The 24,742-nt window shown below is 48.3% G+C and overlaps 1 protein-coding gene across 1 annotated transcript in view; it reads right to left on the bottom strand.

Annotated features, from left to right (window-relative positions):
* Window positions 1–272: 272 nt before the first annotated feature.
* The window catches only part of ACSS1 (acyl-CoA synthetase short-chain family member 1), a gene marked incomplete at its 5' end in the record, with an annotated part of 30,267 nt that continues 5,797 nt past the window's right edge, over window positions 273–24,742 (bottom strand). The window contains 12 exons of the mRNA XM_010147048.1: window positions 273–579; window positions 1,346–1,464; window positions 2,035–2,098; window positions 3,536–3,663; window positions 5,278–5,404; window positions 6,469–6,581; window positions 11,060–11,152; window positions 11,748–11,885; window positions 12,791–12,938; window positions 14,423–14,575; window positions 17,497–17,672; window positions 19,108–19,307. Coding sequence (XP_010145350.1) covers window positions 406–579; window positions 1,346–1,464; window positions 2,035–2,098; window positions 3,536–3,663; window positions 5,278–5,404; window positions 6,469–6,581; window positions 11,060–11,152; window positions 11,748–11,885; window positions 12,791–12,938; window positions 14,423–14,575; window positions 17,497–17,672; window positions 19,108–19,307 — 1,633 coding nt within the window. The remainder of the gene's footprint in view (window positions 580–1,345; window positions 1,465–2,034; window positions 2,099–3,535; window positions 3,664–5,277; window positions 5,405–6,468; window positions 6,582–11,059; window positions 11,153–11,747; window positions 11,886–12,790; window positions 12,939–14,422; window positions 14,576–17,496; window positions 17,673–19,107; window positions 19,308–24,742) is intronic.

Genomic DNA, 24,742 nt, shown 5'->3' on the forward strand with positions numbered 1-24,742 from the left:
AGCTGAAGGAAAAATTGAAGAAGTGTATTCCCCGGCTTCTTTTAAAACAGCAAAAATGTTCTATAAAAACATTTCTCTCTACTGTACTCTGTACAGTAACATTAAAATGAGAAACATTCATGTCTGCATCTTGCTTCAGCTAGTATTAAATTTCATCATAGCTAATGGAAACTACCAATGATGCTCTACAACAGCCCTAAATGCAATGAAAGGGAGCTCACTGACTGTGCAAAACTGCAGATTGCTCCTAGTGCTGTGCGTCTCGGAATGTGTTGTGGAGCGGGAAATCTTGTTCCCTAGAAGGGAACAGAGTTTTTAAAAAAACACCAAGAGAGAGCTATGTCATTCGCCTAGTTATTTGAGACCTTCCACCTTTCCGAAGTAGAGAGATTGCGGAGCTGCCTGTTAGGAGGAAGTCTTCTCCTTGTATTTCTGGTAAGCATCTAGTATCTCCTTAACAACACTTGGATCATCAAGTGTGGTGGTATCTCCCATGTTGCTTGATTGTTCAGTGACTACTTTCCTTAGCAGCCTTCTCATGATCTTCCCAGATCGGGTTTTAGGAAGCCGTTTCACCACCTGCAGAGAAGGGAAAGACACACCTACGTTAGCACCTGGGTCCTGCTGGAAACCACAAGGAAATTTGGCTGAACTGTCCTAAGACTGGCAGTACGTCTGCCCCTGTACTCTGCTCTTGTGAGACCCCACCTGGAGTGCTGCATCCAGCTCTGGGACCCACAACATCAGAAGGATATCAACCAGTTGGAGTGAGTCCAAAGGAGGCCACGAAGATGCTCAGAGGGCTGGAGCACCTCTGCCATGGGGACAGGCTGAGAGAGTTGGGCTTGTTCAGCCGGGAGAAGAGAAGGCTCTGGGGAGACCTTATAGCCCCTTCCAGTGCCTGAAGGGGCTACAAGGAAGCTGGGGGGGGCCTTTTTACAAGGGCCTGTAGTGACAGGACAAGGGGTAACAGGTTTAAATTGAAAGTGGGGAGGGTTAGGTTGGGTATCAGGAAGAAATTCTTCCTGGAGAGGGTGGGGAGGCACTGGCACAGGTTGCCCAGAGAAGCTGTGGATGCCCCATCCCTGGAAGTGTTCAAGGCCAGGCTGGATGAGGCTTTGAGCAACCTGGTCTAGTGAAAGGTGTCCCTGCCTATGGCAGGGCGTTGGAACTAGGTGATCTTTAAGGTCCCTTCCAACCCTAACCATTCTATGATTCTATGATTCTGTTTTCCTGCTTCTTCATCCTGCCAGAGAGGGACAACAGCAGCACTGCAGGCAGGAAGGCAAGGCTTGCTCAGTGTGACCATTCCCGCTCCTGGTACCAGTTATAGTCCCCCACTTACCAGAATGTGGTCAGGCACAGCATATTTTGCTATCTTGGAAGCCACTATGGTTTTGAGCTCTTCTTTGACACGGTCTATATGAGCTGTCTGCTCCTTTAGCACTATGAAAGCAAAGGCACCTGGAAGGCAAATGAGCAGAAGCCACATACCTCTTGTTAGATCCTGGCTGGCGAGACCAGGAATGCTCATTCGAATGCCAAGGCAGGTTTCAAATCATTCCTAAGTGCAATCTAGGGACTGCCAAGGAAATGATAGACCCTGTTTACAAAAGGCTGTCAGATTCCAACCCTCAAATGATGGCCCAGCCTTGTCTTGGCATCTATGGACCAGACCGATCTCAGTGACAATGACCACGTAAATTACCAAAGTGACACTCGGATCAAAAGCTGGATGACACAAATCAGCTGTTCCCATTCCGTTCAAAGGACGTCTCTGAGCACAATCCTTTTAAAGGAAGCTCTACCACATATGCAAACACTATGTGCAAAACAGTTTAGGAAGTAATACCTGCACCCAGCTTAGGAGCATGCAGTTATTTTCATGGCTGTCTTTGCCTCTTGGGGCTGCAGCGCCAGTCAACCTAAGGATAACCCCCTCCCATTCCCTAGGCACCTCCTAACACTCAGCCCACATTAGAAATTAAGGGAAGCGTACGTAGGTGTCATGTCAGGACACTGCTTTTCACATACCTTCTCCTTTGATCTTGTGCGGATATCCAATCACAGCTGTCTCGGGGACCTCAGGGTGATCAGCCTTCACAAAAAGTGAAACAAAAATACACACAGAGCATAACAACTGATTCAAGACATGCAGAGTTTGTGCCAGTTTCTCTAGGAACAAAGCTCCTTGCCATCTCTCAGCCTCCCCTTGGCAGACCCTGCTGAAAGCAGACAAGGAAAGACTGGATGCTCCCTTCCTACCGCATGGCTGGTGGGCACAGCCAGGGCCATGCTCTGGGAGCAGCATTTACTCACTGGATTTGTCCTGCTTTTAAACACACAAATTAGTACTCTTATTCAGTGCCAAGCTGCATTTGCACCAGCTGGAAATCTGCTTTCTCTTTCTTTGCCTGTGTTCCTGTTGGTGTGTGGCTACCATCCCAAGTGGTGACTGGCCATGGCCAAATGGCAAGCAAAACCAGTCCTGCCTTGCTCTGTGCCACAGGGGAACGTTGCCAGCAGAGCAAAAGCGAAGCTGCCAGGACTGGTGTTTTTAAGTGCCTGAAGCACACCGGAAGGCAGAAAGAATCAAGCTTCTCCATCTTCACAGAAGGGGGGGAGGATTGTTTTGCCAAATGCATATTTTTATTATTGCGCTACACAACAGTGCTTTATTCTGTCACACTTCAGAGTTTAATTTAACGTTCTTCTGCAGTAAGAAGACAATTTGGGTGTGCAGAACAGAAGAAACTGCATAACTGAATCCCACACCAAGGACTGGATTATGCTATCTTAAATTAGGTTAAGATAGAAAACATCACAGAGCAATCTAAGCATATAAATACATTTGTATATACACACATGCATACACATACATAGAGTGGGAGAGGAACTGGATCCTGTATCTGTGATCAGAAACCCGCACAGACAAAATAATTACTGAGGAGAAAGCAGGATCCTGTGTGCCATGCGAACACAGCTCAGGTTTATCAAATGTTACATTTAAGTGCCATTTGCAGGCAAGGCACATAATATAGAAATAAATATTCAGGTCAAGCTTTGAAGATAAATGCTCTGTGGACTTTTTGTTTTCAATTCCCTGAGCTAATATTATTTTCTCTCAAAATGACAGGCTAGCTTTGCAGCTGACATGAATCAAGATTGCTTCATATTTAACACTGCCGAATGCTCAGGCATGCTCAGCCAGTTCAGACGAGCAAGAGGTTAGGTGTTAGCAGAGGGGAAGGAACAAACAGGAGAGACAATCCCTTATGGAGGCTCCACCAGCATCCCAAATTAGTACTGCAACAGTACAACATCCCTGAGAGGAAACACAGCTCTGACAGTTTGACCACAGGGACTGCCCACGCTGTGACTCCTCTCTCACTTGCCCATTCCCTGTCTCCTCAATAAGGGTGCTGTTTCCTTCTGCACAGCTGCTAGTCATGACGCATCAAGCTGCGTGTACGCAGGGGCAGCGGTTTGGACAGATAATGCCCCACCGAGGGACCTCTACCTGCCTGGAACTTACCATTGCATCTTCTATCTCTGCCGTCCCGAGCCTGTGTCCGCTGATGTTGATGACATCATCCATGCGCCCCGTTATCTGGTAATAGCCTTTTTTGGTCCTGTAAGCACCATCCCCTGTGAAGTAGTAACCTGCAGCAAAGGCACACGGGCAGTCAGCAGCAGGAACTGTGCCAGCCTGTTGCTCTGGGCTCTGACGCAGAACAGACTACGCTCTAGGATGGCAAGTAGGGTAGGGTGGGTCGGGCAGCTCGCAGGACCTCCTAAGCTTACAGCTGCCTGACCTGCCACACACCATTTCCCACTTCCCTCTGCCATCTCCAGCCTGCGTCTGCTCTGCCTGCGCTCTGCTGGCTCCCAGTAAGCACCCGAGCAGCATCAAAACAAGGGAGCTCACATCTCTGCCAAGATGGGCAAAATCACCATAGCAGCAACCAGTAGCTGATGTCCCTGTAGTAAAACCAAGTCTGGCAACACAGCACAGCGATGCTTTGTTGGATTTACAGAACCAAGGGGGTCTCTCTGACCTCCCCAGGCTTTACACGCCTGCGGCTCACAGCAGCTGTGTGCTCGGGACTGGTGCACACAGCACGAAGAGGAAACCACTTCATAGGCCATTTGCCATCGTGCCATAGGCTGTTGGTCAAAGTCAGGTCTGATGGTAGCTACACCTCAGCACTCATGGAAAACTACAACTGTTCGGCTGAAAGGGAGCAGTTCTATTACATTTTTTACATGGGAACACTGCCATTTTGTTAAATCACTTACACTGGGATGGATGAAAAGCCATTTTTCCTACTGCCTAACAAAGATTCAGATCCCAGAAAACAGCCCCTCTCCATCATATGAGCATGGCAGAAACACTGCTATCATGTTAGCTAACACCTCCCCCCGCCCCCCATAAGGAGGGTGTTTGAAGGGTCTAAAACACATGATGGAAACGGAAAAAGACCCAGTGGCTCCAGGAAACACCAGTGTCACTGAGGACACATCTGGTGACACAGATTGTGTTGGCTCTTCATCAAAGCCACGTCTGCATCTGAATTGTTGCTGTGGCACTTCTGAGCTGCAGCAGGCAGCTAGTGCTGCCTGAAATCTGAAGGTGGTTCTTGCCAGGACCCATTATTGGCCAATTCATGGACCTTCCGTCACGTCTCCTGCCTTTCCAAATCCATTAAACAACTATCAACTGAATTTGAACAAGATTTCAGATGCAAACATGTAGTGAGTAATAAAGGACTATGGAGTCATTCTATTTCTTCTACCAGTTTCCCCTTTTATTTTCCATCCCATTTTGTACAATTTGCAGGATTGCCTCCCTAATTCTTGTCTACCTTCCAGCTTTCAAATCCCTTTCAGTTGCTGCCCTGAGTGAAGACAGTGGTCTTGGCCAATCTCCTACAAAGAAAAATGTTTCCCTGCCACTTCTAATTACTTGCCAGATACAACCTGAGCATGTTTTAAAAAGGAAGGATGTAACACGGTCTGTGAGAGTGGGAGTGAGAATCAGTGATGCGGGAGGTACTTTCCCATTCAATATGCCTATTTCCAAGTGAGACACAGGCGGTCCTAAAGAAAAGGTGTTTGGTCTTTAAAATTTGGGCGTTAACACCATTAGTGCATGCTTGCAACATGTGACATAACCCCAAGCAACCAAGATCTGGCTGGTAAAGAAATAGTGCTGCTGAAAATATTCAGTGTGCTTATACTGCAGTGCAAACTGCCTTCCCTTGGCACTTTCCTTACCTGGGTAGGCTTTGAAATAGGCATCAACAAATCGCTGGTCATCTCCATAGATGGTTCTTGCCATGCCAGGCCATGGCTGGGCAATGCAGAGCGCACCGGACACATCATTGCCCTCTATAACCTTTCCCTGCAGGTTCAAGCAGAGGATGATGAGGTGAACAAAATAGGAATAGAAAGGGTTTCTGTGTCATTGATCTGGCAAGAGTCACCCTGTTGTTCACTGCAGGCAGCCAGGGCAGGGCCACAGGTGGAGAAAGTGAATCCACGCACGGAGCTACTACGCACTGACTGTATCATGCCTTCCTCACCCCTTGAGGCCAGCAGCACAGCGGGTAAGACTGTAAGAAAAGTGAGTCCTGTGATTCCCCAGAGGGCAATGCCAGCAAAGATGCCAGCAAAGATGTGCCAAGTAGCCAAAGGATGTGCCTGGAATGAGGCTAGCAGGGAAATGCCTGGACTCCTGACTTCCACTTTCCCTTCTGTTAATGGCCACATACCCTTACCAACTGTATTTGGAGGAGATCACACACTGGACTGTCTAACAGAGCACTGGAGTGCAGATGAGGATTGCTCTGCACAGCTTCCCAGGCCAGCACCAGCACGTTCAGCTGCAGGGCCTCACGGAAATGCATTTCGTGCCTTGCATTTCCCTTGGAAAACTCCACTAGTCCCGTTGGCCTCTCCAGTCTTGCCACGTTACTGGATGTTGCACGCACGGCTCTAACTGTTCAGCTCCCTGGTTCCCAGAAGCTGTGCGACTTCCGACTTCTCGCAGAAACGGAAGCAGCAACTCTTAATCAGAAGCAGTGCAGGACCATAAAAGTGGTGCTGAAAATGCAAACTCTCCTATAGAGATTTGCAGACAGCTTGCAACACCCAGTTGGCAACCTGTATGAGATGCTCAATACATAAATTGCTGCTCATCTCTTCTACCATCTTAATGGAGGAACAAACATCCTTCTGGATCCTGTTCTTCTGCCATCAGAAAGGTGATTAGCTTGCAACGCCCAGTTGGCAACCTGTATGGTCATCTGAGAGATGCTCAATACATAAGTTGCTGTTCATCTCTTCTACCATCTTAATGGAGGAACAAACATCCTTCTGGATCCTGTTCTTCTGCCATCAGAAAGGTGATTAAGGCAGAAACACACACCAGCCTCTCCTTGGGCACCCAGCACATCCTCAACTCACATTCTCATCCATCAGCACAGGCACGATCCCAAAGAAAGGTCTCATAGCCATAGCCGGAACGATCTCAGCTTTCTCCTCTGAAGGCCGTGGGGCAATGCAGATGCCACCAGTTTCTGGAAGAATAATGAAAAATAGAATATGTGGGGTCCATCCAGTGCTGGATGAAAGCAAATGCCGTGTCTTCTTAGTTAACGAAGAGAACAACAAAGTCACCTTGCAAGAAAAAGGCACTGGGAAGGCATTATGCAACACCAAGTAGCACAGCCATCTGAAAGCAGCACAGACCTGATAAACCAAGAGCTTTTTGTGAATACAAGGAAGGCTTAAACACAGAAAAACATCTGGCAAGCCAGGATAACACCACCAAGGCCTGTTCTGTCCCCAGGGGACACTGCAAGCAGGTCTCCCCCTGGTGAGCTCGGATCAAGAGCTACTCCTACTCCCTGTTTGCAGGGTGCCTCATTCAGCGCTGGCTGAAGTCACTGCCCCCCACGTACACCAGTAACAACCCACAGATCATGGCCGTGCCCCAGAGCATGAGAACTGCCAACATCTGGCTGAGCTCTCCGAAGGCTCAGAGCAGCGCACGGTTCCACAGCAGCTGGCCTTGCACCAGACGCCCTGTGGATCCTGCAGCAGCCACAACGGGTGCATTCCACAGCCTTCCCACAGTCCCGTCCACGGCAAGTCCATCATCGGGCACCGTGCAGGCCGTATGGATTCAGCCCGTGTGCTCTGTTCCCTCCATCCAACCCTGAGCCAGCTCACATATAAACCCATTGCTCCAGCTCCCAGCTAGCAACGAATGCAGGCAGCCCCATTCCCTACCCCAAATGGGATTTTACAGGGAAAATATGAACATGTCAGTGGATTTATCTCCTGGTGCTGTTTTTACAGCTAAGGTTAGCAGGAAAAGCACTTCAGGAGTCTGAATTACTATTATTACAGAGTATGAGACTAAGCCACCCCTTACAGGCAGGTTGAGCTCATCTTCTGTGCAAAATTGAACCTTTTAATCATTCTTTTTCATTCCTTCTGGAATTAACATTAAATAAATAATAACATTAACATAATATAAATTAACATTAAATCAGATTCCAACCTTAATCAGATCTTTTCTATTCTGAAGCTAATCCAGAAACACAGGATAGAAACAAAACCAAAGGGGTATTAGGCTTTTGAAAATACAGCCTAATAAAGGTATATATATATATATATGTATGAAAATAAAGGTATATTCTGCCACTGTGCTGAGGTTGTGAAAACTGAAACGAGGGGTTGGAAAGGCTGAATCTGCATCCAGCTGCCCTGTCGTAGCTATGAGGAAGAGTCTCTTCGAGGAGCCCTATGCTTCAGACCTGAAGAAAATAGTTGCTTCAGGCTTACACTGAAGCCTAATTATATGAACATATAATTATGAAGCATAATATGAACATAATTATAAAATTATTTCACAACTCACTGATGGGCATGCATCCATTTCACATGTTTCTGTTTATTTTGAAAGGGCTTACACATAAAATTATTTCACATTTCACTGATGGACGTGCATCCACTTCACATGTTTCTGTTTATTTTGAAAGGGTCATCTTGAATTTTTTTCAGAAAAACAAAAAAGCACCCCAGACACCTGCTGTTCTCTGTTTGTTCAGAGAAAACCTGCATCAGAGCAGGGAACCTGATTAAACTGTTGGTTGCTCTTCCTGGCAGTACTCGTTCTGAACACAGCACTGCAAGCTATGTTTCAACATGGGTTTTGTCACATGCTACACTACACATCCTGCAGCCAGCTAACCATAAGGCAGTAAAGTCACATTCCAGAGGGAGCTGCATGGTGGTGAGGGTGCTTTAAAACTTATTTGCATGGTAAAGACCTATTTTAAACTGGTTTAAATGTACCATTTTTAGCCACTGACAGATGACAGCTGGCATGGATTCTGGGCTCTACCCTGCCCTTACGAAGTCTGTCTCTTTAGAGCTGGAAGAAGCAAAGCCCCACTTCCACGTTATCGGTGCCCACGCTGTCATCGTAGTGCCAATCCACCCAGCCTTCAAGCAAGGACAGCAGAGTCTGTGCAGGGAGAGTGATGCATCAAAACAGGGTCCCCTGTGCCGTGGGTAAATCATCCCTGGCAGCAGGGTGGAGCGTGTACCCTCTGTCACTGTTATCTTCACCACCACAGATAGGTTGGACTGACTGCTGCGGGGGAACCCATCTCAGGAGCACCAGCCCAGTCTAAATCGCTGTAAGATGATGCCAACAACAAAAGCTTCCAGGGCCTATTCAGAGATGTCTCTCAAAACCAGCTTTTGTTCACAGCTGCATAAAACAGCTGTACTTTCTTTATAAAACCAACAGCAAAAGTAAAAATACCTAATGTCTCTTCCGCACTGTGAAGAATACACCTGAAACTCAAACACTGCTTTGACTCTATTACTGTCAATCACAGCACAGCACTACCTAATATTCTAACAGTAAGAGCCACAGGAATTTTTCACCTCTCTCATCTGCACATACCACACTACTTAAATTGCTTCTCATAATTGCTACCTCCCTAATTGGCTCATCCAAAGACTTTCAAGCGGATTCTTAGATCACCATTTGCTGATCTTCATGCCTACCAGGCTTTAGTAGCTGGCAACACGTTGTTGCTTCGGAAAGCAACATAGCGTGGAGGACACTGCATACGACAGCACAACTGACAAGCTGTACTGAAATCATATACGAGAGGTGACACCGCCGGACCACAACCAGCATCCATCAAACTGTTTCTACGACCTCTTTCCACGCTCCTTTTACATTCAGATAGCGTATATAATGTTGCCAAGATTAAATTGGCTTCCTCTTTATTGGAAGCATCAACTGTGGAGAAAGATTGATTTTACTTTCTAACAAAATATATTTAATGAATATTTATATTATGCTTCCAGGAGCTGGGAACAATTTACCTGCCAAAGGCCTGGTTCAAGGTAAGATCAAGACCTCTGCACTTACAGATTGTCCAGCAAATGGTCTTTAACCTCTCACCTGACAGTTGGTGATCCAAAAACCTAGCAGAAATACAGTTTAATAGAAGATCTAACCCTATACTTCAGGGGAAATAGAAGACACTGCATGAACACTGCATGCACCAGTTAACTGAAGACAAACAAGAACATGTTAGGGCAAAAACATTATTCTTCTCAACTCTGTCATCGTACAGTAATCAACTGCTTCTCCATGGTGTTTCACTTCAGAGCAGTGAGGAGGAAGGCACCTAGCACCTAGCCAGTCAGCGTTCCTTCTGCTCAGCATGTGAGAACCCAGATGGTTGAAGAGATCGGTAATCAAAGCAGATAGTAGTTAACACTGCTGCTCTGAATTCTGAGGTTGTTTTATTTCAAATCCGAAAATGAAAAGAGTCTGCAAGTCTGGTCTGGATTAAATGGAACTTGGTTGTGTGCCAGAAGCTAATTCATCACACTGAGATAGGCCACAGGGATCCTGAAAAGAGAGCTTGCTAGCAGGAATAAGGATGAAATCGGGAGCAGCCTGACTGGAAAGGGAATGAATATTCTGCCCAATGGCAGCTAGAAGTTTGAGCAGGGATGGCTTTTTTCAGCAGAGGCAGAACTCCAGCAGCTGTGCTGCATCCTTGAAGTGCATGGCTTCGTGGCAAACTCTGATTCCTGACTTGAGAACGACATGGTGCACGACACCCTTAGCAGCTCTCCAATGTTGGTGCCCAGAAGAGAGGACCGGGTGCTGAGGAAGGAGCTGCAGGGCTCCTTCAACGCAGAGCCCCACCAGGCAGCACAGCCCCAGAGTGCTCCCCCTCTCTCCGCTGCTGGCCATGGAGGGCAGGCGGCAGGGACCAGCTCTGGTCCAACTGGACGGGGATCTGAGAGCCAGTCACTCTGTCCAGCAGGTTGTAAATGGAAAACAGGCCTCAACTGGTGCCCACACCTACAGCACCTACTTCACTCCTGGGAGAAGCTGCTCCCAGGCAGCGCTGCTGGGTGACAGCCACTGCCCACGTGAGGCACAGCCAGCAACCCTGCACTCCCTCCTTTCCAACACACCGGAGCAGTCGTGCCAGGTCGCTTTGACTACACAGCTTCGTTTTCCACCCTCCTCTGACCGTTCCCAGGCAGGGAAACAAAGCACACCTAAGTACAGACCATGCCTATACGGTGCTATAAATGCCTTTTCATGATAAGACCGTATCAAGGTCAGTACGGTTGGATAAATAATTGAAAATGAGATTTCCAGTTCAAGCTGTGTACTCCCCGCTTTGCCCAGAAATTCAATCTTTGCCTCGTGTTTCTAGAACCAATTGAGATTTTCCAGCATTCAAAATACAAAGAGCATTTAGAGGGGAAAAAAAAAAAAACAAACCAACATTGCCATTGCTTTTATACGCTGTTACACTGCTGTTATGTGCTGAAACTCCCCAGTGACTTTCAAAAGCTGATCAAAATGCCAGGAGGGGTTTTGTTTGTTTTTTCTTGACAGATTCGTTGGATCAAATTGAAATGTACTAATCCCTCTCTACCCATCAGCACCCTGCCAACAGTCAGGGCTCCCACACTCCCCGAAGATGCCTTTTACCTGTCTGCCACCACGTATCCACGAGTGTGCAGCGCCCTTCTCCCACCACGTGATAGAACCACTGCCATGCTTCATTGTTGATGGGCTCTCCCACTAGACCAAAACAAGAAAGGAAGCAGCCTGAGACTCAGGGGGTTGGAGGCAGTTCATTCTCCCTTTTGGTGCACAACAGGCCGAAGGCATGATCTTTAAGCAGAATGCTTATGACATTTTTTCTGGGATGTTGTCCTGGTTTACAACCTGCAAAGGACTGCAATGTACTCATTTAACTGAGGACTATTTCCAGAAAGTCCAAAGGCAAGCAATAAATATCACTGAAAGTAACTAATCAATGCAGGTCATGTATAAGAACCTCTAGAATCCTAAACAATGCAGGAAAACACTGCTTGGGTCACCTAGAGCAGTAAAATTCAGAGTGAGGTCATTTACCATTGGATAAATATTTTTAGCAAAGAATGTGATCCTGCAAAACAAAACCTAGGAAACCGGCAATCACACTAAGGTTCAATGGCCCCAACTTCAGTTTGTTTCTCTTTCTGCTGAGAAAATATCTGAAAAGCAGACAGGGAGCCTGCTTGATCATGTGTTTTTAACCACATCCTATGTGGTCAGCCAAGTTCCTCTGGTACCTTCATTCCACCAGCTAGAACCCTCTGTCTTTTCCAGATGAAGATTTCACACCCTTTACCTGACCCCAAGGTCTTCAAGGAAGATCTGTCGTATTTCTTCACCCACTCTTCTCCATAATTCAGCAGCAAGCGTATGGCCGTAGGTGCTCCATAAAACTGATTAATTTTCAACCTTTGTACCACTTCCCAGTAACGACCTGTAAAATGACAAACAGGCATTTTATCCATCTAGCACCAACATACCGCTGCAAATGCTCAAAAAAAAGGTTAACAGCCAAAGCTAAAGCTGTGACTACTGTCAGTACTGAGCAAAACCAATGGCAACTAGGTTTTTCTTTTTCACCTGGGTGCACAGATGTTCCTGAACGTGGCAGACACACATATAGAATCACAGAATGGTTTGGGTTTGAAAGGACCTTAAAGACCATCTAGTTCCTCCCCCCCTGCCATGGGCAGGGACACCTTCCACTAGACCAGGTTGCTCAAAGCCTCATCCAGCCTGGCCTTGAACACTTCCAGGGATGGGGCATCCACAGCTTCTCTGGGCAACCTGTGCCAGTGCCTCACCCCCCTCTCCGGGAAGAATTTCTTCCTGATACCCAACCTAAACCTCCCCACTTTCAATTTAAACCCGTTACCCCTTGTCCTGTCACTACAGGCCCTTGTCAAAAGTCCCCCCCAGCTTCCTTGTAGCCCCTTCAGGTACTGGAAGGTGCTATAAGGTCTCCCCGGAGCCTTCTCTTCTCCAGGCTGAACAAGCCCAACTCTCTCAGCCTGTCCCCATGGCAGAGGGGCTCCAGCCCTCTGAGCATCTTCATGGCCTCCTCTGGACTCGCTCCAACTGGTCAATATCCTTCTTGTGTTGTGGGTCCCAGAGCTGGACCCCCACTGCAGGTGGGGTCTCACAAGAGCAGATGAGAAACCTGTTGGCCATGCTTCTCTGGATACAGCCCAGGATACGGTTGGCTCTCATGATACAGCCACATATTCCAAAGAAATGGAGCATACATCCCCTGAGCAGGCAGTTCACACTGGACAGGCTTCAAAATCTCCTTTGTCCTACTGCCATCTCTAGCCAAACCTTTGCCCACCACTTCCTCACCTGGGTCAGGGTAGACCGGAGTGCTTTCAAACAGGACAGAGGTGGCTCCATTGCAGAGTGGTCCATACACGACATAGCTATGTCCTGTGATCCAACCAATGTCAGCCACACAGCCAAAAACATCACCTTGCTGGTAGTCAAATACATACTGCAAAGATAAACGTAAGGCCAGCTGGCTTTCTGTTGGCAAAGATCTGAAAGGTAAGGTGCTGCACTGGACATCCAACTGGGAGCAGGATGGGCACAGGGCAAGCGGAGCCAGGCACGCAGGGCAGAGCAGCACGAGGGCCAGCCCAAGGTGAGGAAGCAAGTCAGAGGGACCAGTGCCAGGGCTTCCAGGCTCCTGGCTGCTTTTGCAAATGTATAGGGAGCAGGGCTGTACCAGCAGCTCCTCAGACTGAAGCAACAAAGCTACCCTCTCCCTGCTCATCAAATTCAAGATAAAGATTTTGGATAGCTCATTATCTTATCTTGGTTATGGGAAATGCTTCCCACTGTAAATCTATCTCCTCTACCGTATGGTGAAGAGGTCCTGACTCACAAGGCACAGTCAGCTGTATGTTTTAAATGAAAGAAAGTGGATCAGAACTAAAAGAGAATCCCACGAGTGTGTGACAAGTGTCACACATGAGAGTGCAAAGGCCACCAAGGCCACTAAGGTCAGGTGATCCCTCTACCTAGGAGAGCCAATTCTCACCTCACTTTTCCACATGCCTTTCCCTCTCTGAAGTACTTCTAAAGGGACCACAGCTACACACAGTGCCTCCTGCATGTCTGCACCGGCTGCAGGATCTACCTTCTGGACTAAGAGAGAGATGCTCTGGAGATTACACTGTCACTCAGAAAAGCTGACGTAACAAATACCCTTCATGCAGAGAAGTCTGACACTTGCACATTCAAATCTTCTAAAAAAATCAACTGTGTCATCCTAAAGAAAGAAAACCTCTGCCTGAATCGTGTGTGTTTACAGACAGGGTGATACCACTAAAGCCAGATGGAGATCTTTCACCGCAGTCCTCTCCACATTTCACTGCTACCTTTTCCTATGCAGAGCTCAGACCAGAAGCTTCAAGAAGCAGTGCCTTGATGTTTTTTTTTTTTTTACCATGAGAAAGGAGGTTAAAGCGTTTAGCATAGATCACAGAAAAAAAGCAGCGCAAAGGTGCAACTGCAGAGCATGAATGTGATTTTTGCTCTTCAGACAACAAGTGCTATGGAAAGAGGTTGTTTTAAGAGTCCAGATCCTCTCTGAAAGAAAAAAGGCCAGCATCCCACTGCAAAATACCACAGTAATATCCACATTATGAATGCCAATAAGATACCTACCAGCTGCATCTCTTTACTATCTGCAAATTCTGGCCTGCAACACTAGCACATTTGAAATGCAAAAGTAGCAGCACTGAAGTTTACGTACTTTCATAACTCTAGGCTCTGGTTTGCATAGTATTTATATTCCCCAGGAACAAATCCTGAAGGTTAATTACATGTTCTCAGGCATTTTTCAGTTTGTTTACACCCACTAAGCCAAGTGGGCAGCGAACACAGAATACAGCGCCCCTCACCAGCCCAAGTCCCTCTTGTTAGTACTGCAGAAGGTGAGTAAGCCTTTGCCAGAGGATGCAGCTGAGTTACCTTGTGCGTGAGAGCAGCGTACAGCAGGTATCCAGCCTGGGTGTGAACGATTCCTTTGGGTTTCCCAGTGCTGCCTGAGGTATACAGCATGAAAAGCATGTCTTCGCTGTCCATGCTCTCTGGAGTGCATACAGAAGCTGCCTTGGCCATCTCCTAAGGAAAAAAAGGTGGCAATGACAGACAGACTTTGGCTACAGGGAGCCAACCAATACTCCATCTGTAAGCATGCCAGCAGTGTCCAGAGACAAGAACCACTATTTCTGTGGCCCCTTCACAAATGTCCATGGATATATCATGGATTATATGTGCTTACCTAGTGGAAAGATTCCTGTGGATGCATAGCACCTAGCCTTTCCACCAATACCTCTGCTAGGAGCAGAAATTGGACAGCTAAAAAAACGTTTCAGGAAAAAAATAGTAGGTCATAGCTTAGTCACATTTCAAGCCTTTGCAAGCTGCTGGTAGAAAACTGATGTGTGACTGCAAACATGAACTATGCTTGACAGCAGCAGCAACACTGCCTGGGTACTGCTGAGGACCTTCCTTTTCCTTTTAAAACTGCAGTGCCAAGGTCTCTCTTCCCTGGCCCCAGCTGTGGATGACTGTCCTATCCATTTCATCCTCAAACTCTAATTGCTTCTACCCATCAGGAGAGGAGTGCTTTATATTCCTGCCTCTGCACTCTCCTCATACTCCACAGTTTGTCCAGGCAGGTGAGATCTTCTCACCCCTACAGTCAGAAGCACAGGAGGGAAGGATGCAATGTCCTACAAGGTCACAGCAAACTTTTGGTCCAGTTTGTGTGCCCAGGCCAGCAGAGGACGAAGAAATAATGTCCTTGTGGCCACTGAACCTGGTAGTTGCAGAGAGCTTGTCTGCCCAGACTGTAGATTTTTCAGGACAAGGTTGAACATTTTCCTTATCCATGTACAAACTTGCAATGATCACTGTGTGTTCCAGATGCAAACATTTTTCTTATCCATGTACGAACTTGCAATGATCACTGTGTGTTCCAGATGATCAACATATGGCTGTTAAAAAAAAGCACAGTTGGTTTGCTTCTCTCAAGTCCTGTACTGTCCTAGATGAATAACGATTCTTGCAAGGGTTATTAGGTGGCTCTTTGAAGGAATTTCTAGGTACTGCCTTTTTACAAGTCTACACAGCAAGCACGATGTATTTACAAATAAACACTACCAATGGCGGGTCCAATTGTTTGCAAGTATCTGACAAACAAAGCTTAGTAAGATATGAGGAGCTGATATGGGTCAGAGGTAATTCTTAGCCTCGAGTTACCATCTAAGGTATTTATCGTGACATTTCAGCGCTGCCAGTTCAGGCTGACTTGCCAGTTCTTGAAACTAAGGTGGAGTTCTCACGTGTTCCGTTACAACATGAGCTTAAATTTTGCAGTAAGTCATTGCACAAAAGCTGGAAAGCACAACTGCTGTAAAGGCCAAAAATGACAGAGTTGTCAGCATTAATGGTTTAATTCCTGTTCTATTTCAGACCCTACAACTGACAATGGGCTCAGCTCTTGGATGACCTCAGGTTGTTTGCAGACTAAGGAAAATCGTCAGAATGTGCTTTGTGGAGCAAGGAGTTGGACAATTTCCAAATAAAACCTGCCTTCTCCGTTTATCTTACCCTAGTAGTTGCTCCTATCTCATGTGACCAGCACAGAGACTCCTGAGTAATTATCTTGGCAGATGGGTGATTTCCAGGCATTATTACCACGAGCAGTTTCTGTTTACGGCTGCCTGCAAACTGATAAAACTGCTTCTGCATTAGGCTGCCGTCCCCTGTGCACCAGCTAAACACATTAAAACAACTGCTGTTTTCTTCCCCAGGAAGCACAGGTTGTAAAGATTCCCAAGCCATCACTGTCATCCCATCATGAGGTGACCACGACACTGTCCATAGGCTCTATTAAGCCTCCCCAGGAACTTGAGGACTTCTGCACTGCCTTTCATAGAATCATAGAATCATAGAATGGTTTGGGTTGGAAGGGACCTTAAAGACCATCCAGTTCCAACCCCCCTGCCATAGGCAGGGACACCTTGCACTAGACCAGGTTGCTCAAAGCCACATCCAGCCTGGCCTTGAAGACATCCAGGGATGGGGCATCCACAACATCTCTGGGCAACCTGACACAACTTTCAGCAGTGTCCAGGCTGAGAGTCCATATGACAAACTGTAAGGGGGTGTCTGAACAGAGCCTAACAGCAGCAGCAGTGGTATCCATGCTTTCTGGGTCTCAGGAAACACTCATTCCTGAAACTCTCTCATTCCTTACATCCACTCATTCCTTAAAGTTTGCAAGACTACTAGTGGAGTAGCTTACACCCTGCCCATGCTGAGATGAATCAGACAGATTGAGCTGCTTTGACTCACAATCCTAGCAGACTGTAAATACAGGCCATCCATTTCAGGATGAAGATCCAGATGCCATCAGGAGCATCTTCTTTCAACCCCCAAAACTCAGGTCCAATGGAGAGAAAGATGATCTAGCCAACACTCGCACCCAAGATGAATTATCCAGAGTGCCAGTGGGTGTCTGCAGAGCTGGGAGACCGCAGGGACATAGAGATGCAGTCACTTCAACTCAGCTGTATCCGTCAGCCTACCAGGGAACTGTGGCAGCATGGGAAAAGCAGCACACACTGAAAACCTGCTCCAGAGACAGCATAAAGGCTAGCCACCACTAGCAGGGCCGGTGCAGCTACACTGGAGTGCCAAGCTGCAGTGCAGTGGCTGCTTCACAGACTTTCAGCTCAGCACACATACAGAAGGGAAGTATGGAGACTGCCTGGTCTTCCTTGGCTGATGATTCTTAGCGTCGGCTGTAGCAAATCCAAGACCAAAGCCACGTACCAGAATGTGCATGATCTACACATTCAGCAAGACTCTCACGTACGTGTTCTGAAGAGCCCTGCATCAGGTCTCAGAGATGTCTGTGTTAGCTGGTCCCTGTATTTATTAGTGTACCATATTTCTCTCCCCCAGCACAGTAAACATCCCCTACTTCAAGAAACATCAGGGGAAACAGGCAAGGTTTACCAACACCAACATACCTCCTCAAGGGGAATATCACGGTCACCCATCTGGACTTTGTTATCTGTCCTCTGCGCCACAAAGACGTGTTTGATGCTTGGACAGTCCTTCACAGCTTCGTCCACAGTCGTCTTCAGCTGTATGATTCGGCCTCCCCTGACTCCCTGGTTGTAGGTGATAACTGCTTTGCATCCAGCTAAAGAGAGAAAGAATTAGCAGACGTACCAGCCTGTCTTCCAGGCTAATATGTGCACCCTGCTTTCATTACTTTTGGGAATGATGCATAGGACAACATGTGTGACAAATACTCAAAACTTCTATCAAGCAAAACCAGTCAGTGTCACTGACAAAGGCACTTTAAAACCTGAGACCCCTCAGAAATTAGGGACACCTGGAACTTCCATGGGTTATCCAGTCCATCTCCCCCTTCCCCAAGGCAGGGCCTGCTCCTGCTAAACCATTTCGGAAAGCTGTCAGTCTAATCTTCATAAAACAGATCCAATGGTAGCTATTCCACCCTCTCCCTACCAGTCCACTCCAATGCTTATCATGAACATGAGAAAGTCTTCCCCAATGTCCAGCCTAAGTATCACTCACTGCAGTTTAAATGCAGTTTCTAACAGTTTCTTCCCAGTGACCTGTTACAGCGAATAAATACTGCTGCTTTAGCCTAACAGCTCACCCCCTGCAACCAGCACCAGACTTTCCATGACCCCTGTGGCCAAGCACGTCTGCCCCTCTCCCATCCTCTCCCTGGGGCTGCACCTAAGTGTCCATTGCAGACTGCAGAGCACCAAACGCAGCAGCATTACCCTGCTCTGAGACAGCTGCAGCCTCCTGAAACCCCCCCGTACCTTGAGGGGAAACCTCCTGGAAGCCGCAGCACGCAGCAGGGCTCCGGCAGAGTGCTTCAAATTGCACCACACCACATTATTACAGAGCTGGGGCTGCAGAGAAGTGGCTCTTTACCCCATCGCTTCCACACAGGTGGCCAAAAGTGAGGGATAACTAAAACATGTACTTGCTTTCTATAGATTAACTCCACTAAAATGGGAAAAAAGCATGGAACTTGCTGTAAGACTCACTCCCTCACGCTAGCCATGAAGAAATGGATGTGACTGTTCGCACATCAGCCACTTGCTATTTTGTTCTTCTGCTGGTAATTTTAGCATCAGCTTTTACCTAACAACACTACAAATGCTTTGGGTAAGAACAGCTCTGTCTGCTGGTACGCTGGCTAGCAGAGCAGGGGCAGGCTGCCAGCGCTTCCAGCGCTATACATAAATCACAGTACCACAGTCGGGACTGCGGAACTAGCGCAGTGCAGGAGGATCAAAGAAACTGCCATTAGACTGCGAAAGAACAAATCGGGCCCCATTCCTAAGCTCTGGTTTTCCCTCCAGCTTCACTGCTGCTTGGCAGTAACCCAGTGCAGACTGAATGTTAAGGAATGTATTAAGTATTTTAAGGCCAGAGGATACTGCATCTGCCACTAAGGAAAAGGCTCTTCACGGTACATTGCAAAGGAGAGTGAACTGTCCTGCCAGCTGAGAATGAACCTTTCCTCTTTCTGCCACAAAAACACGGCATTGGGATAGTCTTGGAGCACCGTCCCTACTGTCACTACTTACAGTCCATGATCCTCCCAGCTAAGGACTCCGCGCTGAATCCAGCAAAGACCACGGTGTGAACGGCACCAATCCTGGCGCAAGCCAGCATGGCTGCCACAGACAAGGGAGACACGGACATATAGATGGCCACTCTGTCCCCTTTCTGTATCCCATATTTCTTCAGGGTGTTGGCAAGACGGCAAGTCAGATCCAGAAGTTCCCTGCAGCACAGAAGCAACGTTGTCATGGGACGGCACAACCCGGTTTATGCCGAGGAGGAAAAAAAGGATGAACTCGAACCGAGCGAGGCATCACGATCACCTCTGGACCTAATCATCCCAGCAGCACAGAGCACCGCAGCTTTGCATCCTAGAGAAGAGGTGTGGTGAGAGCCAGACTGCTCCTGCCACTGGGGAGAGAAGAAAGGGGGGCAGAGAGCCACGCTTGCAGCAGGACGAGCGAGCAAGAGCCGCAGGCACTGCCCAGAGTGCCAGGCGCTGGCGTGGGCAGAGCAGCCAGAAAGACAGTGGCTGTCCTGCCGCCTCCAGAAGCCTGTGTCCATTGTAGCCATCCTTGATGTCTTTTTTACCTACGAGGCTCAGTCAGAAGCTACTGGGAACATGCGTGGGATAAATGCAGGATGAGCTGGAAGTTGTTGCCCAAAGACTCCCAGCACTGGTTATGTTGGGGGACTGCTGGAAGCGCTTCACAACTAGTAGCTTCCCTTTAAATTGCAAGGGTGACCATGCATTTGCATGGATAAGGTAGAAAAGAAGTCCTTGTCTGAGGGCCAGATTTTGCAAGACCCTCATCAAAGCTGGAACACCTGCAGCCTGAATTCCTCCACTGTCACTTAACCCTGCTGTTCTCAACAGCCTTGCAGAACGGAGGTACTGCTCCAAGTAAAACTGCAGCCAGTCTTGCATGGAGAAACTCGGGAACACTGAGAACAGGAACAAAGGCTCTTTTCATGGGGCTCGCTGCTGCGACATGCTGACAATAGCAGAAATGTTCCTCTAAGGAACAAAAAAGCAGTCTGTGGGCACAGGCTTGCATATACATTATTGTGATGCCTGCGTGGGGGATAACACGACTGCAGGCACGCCTGGGGCCAAGATGCTGTCATGAACTGAACAGCTCTGCCTGCCTGCCGTGGAGCGGCTTTGAAAAGACAGGTAACTGTGCCAGGTGGGGAGTGGTCTCACACCAAGGAAGGAGGTGACCCTCACGAGGAGCAGCACAGCACCAATCACCAGCTCAGAGGAGAAGACTCACAGAGTCTGCCAGGAATGAAAATTGTCCTCTGGGTTCAGGAACTCACTGGGTACTGACGCCCTGAGAGAGGTATCTTCTACTCCTCAGCATATTCATCTTCAACTTGTCACCTGTGAACCTTTAGGGGTCTGTAAGCGATGCCATGCCACCAGGGTCTCCGAAAACTGTTAACAAACAAGTGAATTTTGGAGGTCTGAGTTCTATAATAAGCTGTAATGCATGAATCTACCAATTTATCTTCCAGAACTTGCCATAGCCATGAAAAAAAAAGAAAAAAACAGAACAAAACCAGTTTTTAGGTGGTGGCTAAGCTGCAAATAAAATTAAATGTTGCTTCTGGTCCATCAAAAATTCACAGAATCATAGAATGGTTGGGGTTGGAAGGGGCCTTAAAGACCATCTAGTTCCCCCCCCCCTGCCATGGGCAGGGACACCTTCCACTAGACCAGGTCGCTCAAAGCCTCATCCAGCCTGGCCTTCAACACTTCCAGGGATGGGGCATCCACAGCTTCTCTGGGCAACCTGTTCCAGTGCCTCATCACCCTCTCCGGGAAGAACTTCTTCCTGATATCCAATCTAACCCTCCCCACTTTCAATTTAAACCCGTTACCCCTTGTCCTGTCACTACAGGCCCTTGTAAAAAGTCCCCCCCAGCTTCCTTGTAGCCCCTTCAGGCACTGGAAGGTGCTGTAAGGTCTCCCCAGAGCCTTCTCTTCTCCAGGCTGAACAAGCCCAACTCTCTCAGCCTGTCCCCATGGCAGAGGTGCTCCAGCCCTCGGAGCATCTTCTTGGCCTCCTCTGGACTCTTTCCAACCAGTCTATATCCTTCTGATGTTGGGGGTCCCACAGCTGGACGCAGCACTGCAGGTGGGGTCTCATGGTAGCAGAGTAGGGGAAGGAGAATCCCCTCCCTCAACCTCCTGGCCACACTGCTCTGGATACAGCCCAGGAGACAGTTGGCTTGTTTAATTTCTTATTTTAAACCAAGCTGGAAACAGGCAAAGCCCCAAGTGCTCCACTTCGGAAATGTCATAACAAAATCAAGGGCTGAGAAGAACTTGGCATCCTACTTCTTCAGGATAAAACTCCATCTGCACGGTGAGGGCAGTGAAGTGACACAGCCCCAGAAAACGTTTAAAGACAGGTACAGGGTTGGCTGGAGGGATGTAACTTCCCTACCATCTTTTGGAATATAAGGAAAATGAGCCTTGAATCCCAGTCACAGCATTTTGTGTTATTTGATTTAAGACTATTCCTGTAGCATCAAGTAACTAGACCACTCCAGAACCACAGGACTCAGAGGGATGGCCAGACGTGCCCCATGCCTGCTCTCAGGCAGTAGCTGGCATCAGCTGCCACCACAGAGACCACAACCCTGCAGAAGGCAGATAGGAAGTGGCTTACCCTGGGCTGAGTTTCCTCCTAGTCCTTTACAACTAGAGATCAGCCTGAACTACAAAGCACAACCTTCAACACCTCTTCCCGAGCGCTTCATTACCACGCATGTTCCTGCTATCTACAGAAGTGCACAGTCTGGTACACGTATTATTTTGCTTACTTTTACTAAGTTCATGAACTGAGCAACTCTGTGCAATAGCGAATTCCCACCCAATGTTTGTTTTCATGCCTTGTACTAGAAGGTCACGTTCTCAGGTCCAGAATTCATCCCATGCTGCATTAGAGAAAAATCTCAATGATGTGCATAAATATTAAAAAGGAAAAAAACCCCCAAAACCCTAAGCTGCTTAACTGCAGAGCACAGGAAGTGAAACAAGCCCCAGAGAGGCAGTTGTGAGACAGCAAAATAAAAGCCACTTATCTGAGATGGAAAATACCCAAGTGCTTTCAGAGCTGCAGTCTCTTCCCTGGAACAGAAATGCCAGAAGAGCTCTGGCCAGGGCGTCTTTCCTGAGCAACTCCGTGGCTCACTTGCTTGTTCACAACTCGGTGACCGTGATGGCAGAAGCTCTCATTGGGTTTTTTTATTATTAACCCCAACTTATCATTTGCTTAATGAGAGAGTGTGAGCCACCTGACGGCCAGTAAGGACCAAGTCTTCACCCCGTATCTATACGTGGCCTTGGAGGTCCCTTGGCACACAGGAGAACAGACGCAGAGGCAAAGAGAGGCAAAGAGAAGGTGAAGCTAAGAGCTCCAACAAAGAAACCCACAAATCCCTGAGCATCAGGTGTGTCTTCTGGCTCCTGAAGCAGCAACTCAGGCTTCCCCTCCAGTTCAAGAAAGGGACTTTGCAAAAACACCGTGTCAGGAATCCTTCCCTTGACTCCCTCGCTCCTTCCCACACGTTTTGCTCTCTAACAGGCAGGCAGTTAGTACATGCCAGTCGGTTACACATTTCCAGTGCTTACCCTGGACGTGCCTCAAGGTGGAATGAGCACCCTTCAGGGTCGCTGCCCTGCAGAACTGGATGGGACAGACCTAAGCGAACTGAGCAGGAGGAAGCCATGGCCATTACCCTCCCCACCTGCTCCTGCCACCAATCTTGGCATCGCAATCCCTCCATCACACAAGGTTTAAAGACCCAAGAGCAATTCTGGCCTCAGGCCCAGCACTGTCCCACCCTTGGCACAGAGGCAATGCCACAGAATGCCGGTGGGCTGTGCAAAGGGAAGGATCTGCCTCCTGTCCACACCCAGGAGGTACGTTGGAAGCAAGGCACATCTACCAAAACCGTACGTTAGATGCGGTCACCCTGGAGCCGATGAGACAGTGTGAAAGGAGGCATTTTCACTTAGCTTCTGCCTGCTCTGAAGCAGGGGGTACAGAGGAAAGGTAGAGGAGGCAGAGGTTTAGAGTGACATCTACCCTGAAAGGGCTCAGTCGCTGCCAGTGAAGGGCAGAGGGGTGGCCAGAGGCTCAGAGCAGCCGCGCGCTTCTTCTGCAAACCACAAAAAGAGTCAGAAAGGCAAAATCCCAGGTGATGCTCACAGCATGGGCACCTCCCTGCACGCCAAAGGATTCCTGTGCAGCTGCCCAAGCAGAGGGTGCAGAACAGGGCACTACGCTCAGCAGAGGCAGGCAGGGCAACCACCGGAGACGGAGAAAGCCGTCGGGCACACAGAGGGTCCCAGGATGCCCAGCTCCCAGCGTGCAAGCCAGGCAGACAGCAGGAGGATCTCAGCAGAGCCGCTGCAGAGGAAATGTGCTGCACAAAAAGGAAGTGCCCAGCCCCTCTAGACAGGAACAGCCAACAAACTGCGAAGTCAGGTCATGGCGCGACGGTCTGCAGTGCCTCTGCAAGAGCAGATCGTAAGAGCCGAGGGCACATAAGAGCAAATTGGGCAGCAGAACATCACTCCAGTGGGTAAAGTATCAGGATGGAGCTGAGAAACGGGGAAGCAGCAACCAGTTGGACCAGGAGGCAAGGCCGTTCGCACAGGAGAAAGAACAGTATATACCGTACGTGCCTTTAAAACAAAGCAAGCCAGTGAGATGGTAGGTGGGTTAATGAACATGGGCAGGGAAGGTGAAAAATGATGACACATGGAGGAGATACTGGACTTGCTTTTGGAAAACTAAAAATGCGGACAAGCCCAACCCATTCGTTGTACTGCAGGGGTGAGGGTAGATTGCTGCTGAACATGGATTTCACATGAATTTACCCATCCCAACCCTGCACCTCCAAAATAAGAGGGAAGCACTCTTACCCCCCAGGGGCATGCCTGCTCACGGCACAGGTGACACACTGACAGGCTTTAAATGCCATGCACAAGGGCTCTGCAGTAAGAGCTGCCTCTCCCCCCTGTGCCAGCAGGAAACGTGAGCAGGGAGAAACTGGGTTGCACATATATCCCTCCCCCCCCCTTCATAACAACCACCCCGTTGCAGAGCTCCTCTTGGGTTTGCTTTCCTGACCTGCTGCCCGCTGACTTCCATCAGCTTTGGAGCAAGACCTTCACGTAGCTCTCTCATGTCATGATGTGTTGGAAAACCACCTCCGTTCGGGGACAGAGCAGTCTGCTCCTGTTGCATCCCTGCAGCCGTGTAACACGGTACTGCTGTGGGAAGCAACGTGCCGCAGGGTTTGTAGGGGGTGTGCAAGCCTGTGATGCTAGCTCTGTCTGAGCTCTTCCTGACCTACCTGAAGCTCTGTTTTCACTTGGTTTAGCTGCAACAGCAATTATTGTAATTGAGCGGGTAACCATGGCTAATTTTTCTTTTATGGTTCTTTATCTTTATATGCTATCGTCATGGGTTTACAGCCCAGCATAATGAGGTAGTACAAGGAGAGGCTTGGTATGATAAGGGGCTCTCAGAGGTGGAGGCACAGGACGTGGCATGAAAGAGGACAGGCCTGGGACGACAAGAGATGGAGCACAGACTGGCACCAGTGGCCTCATGCTGTGAACAACCAGTAAAA

Source organism: Eurypyga helias, unplaced genomic scaffold (assembly GCF_000690775.1).
Source record: "Eurypyga helias isolate BGI_N326 unplaced genomic scaffold, ASM69077v1 scaffold1492, whole genome shotgun sequence".
Classification (NCBI taxonomy): Eukaryota; Metazoa; Chordata; class Aves; order Eurypygiformes; family Eurypygidae; genus Eurypyga; species Eurypyga helias.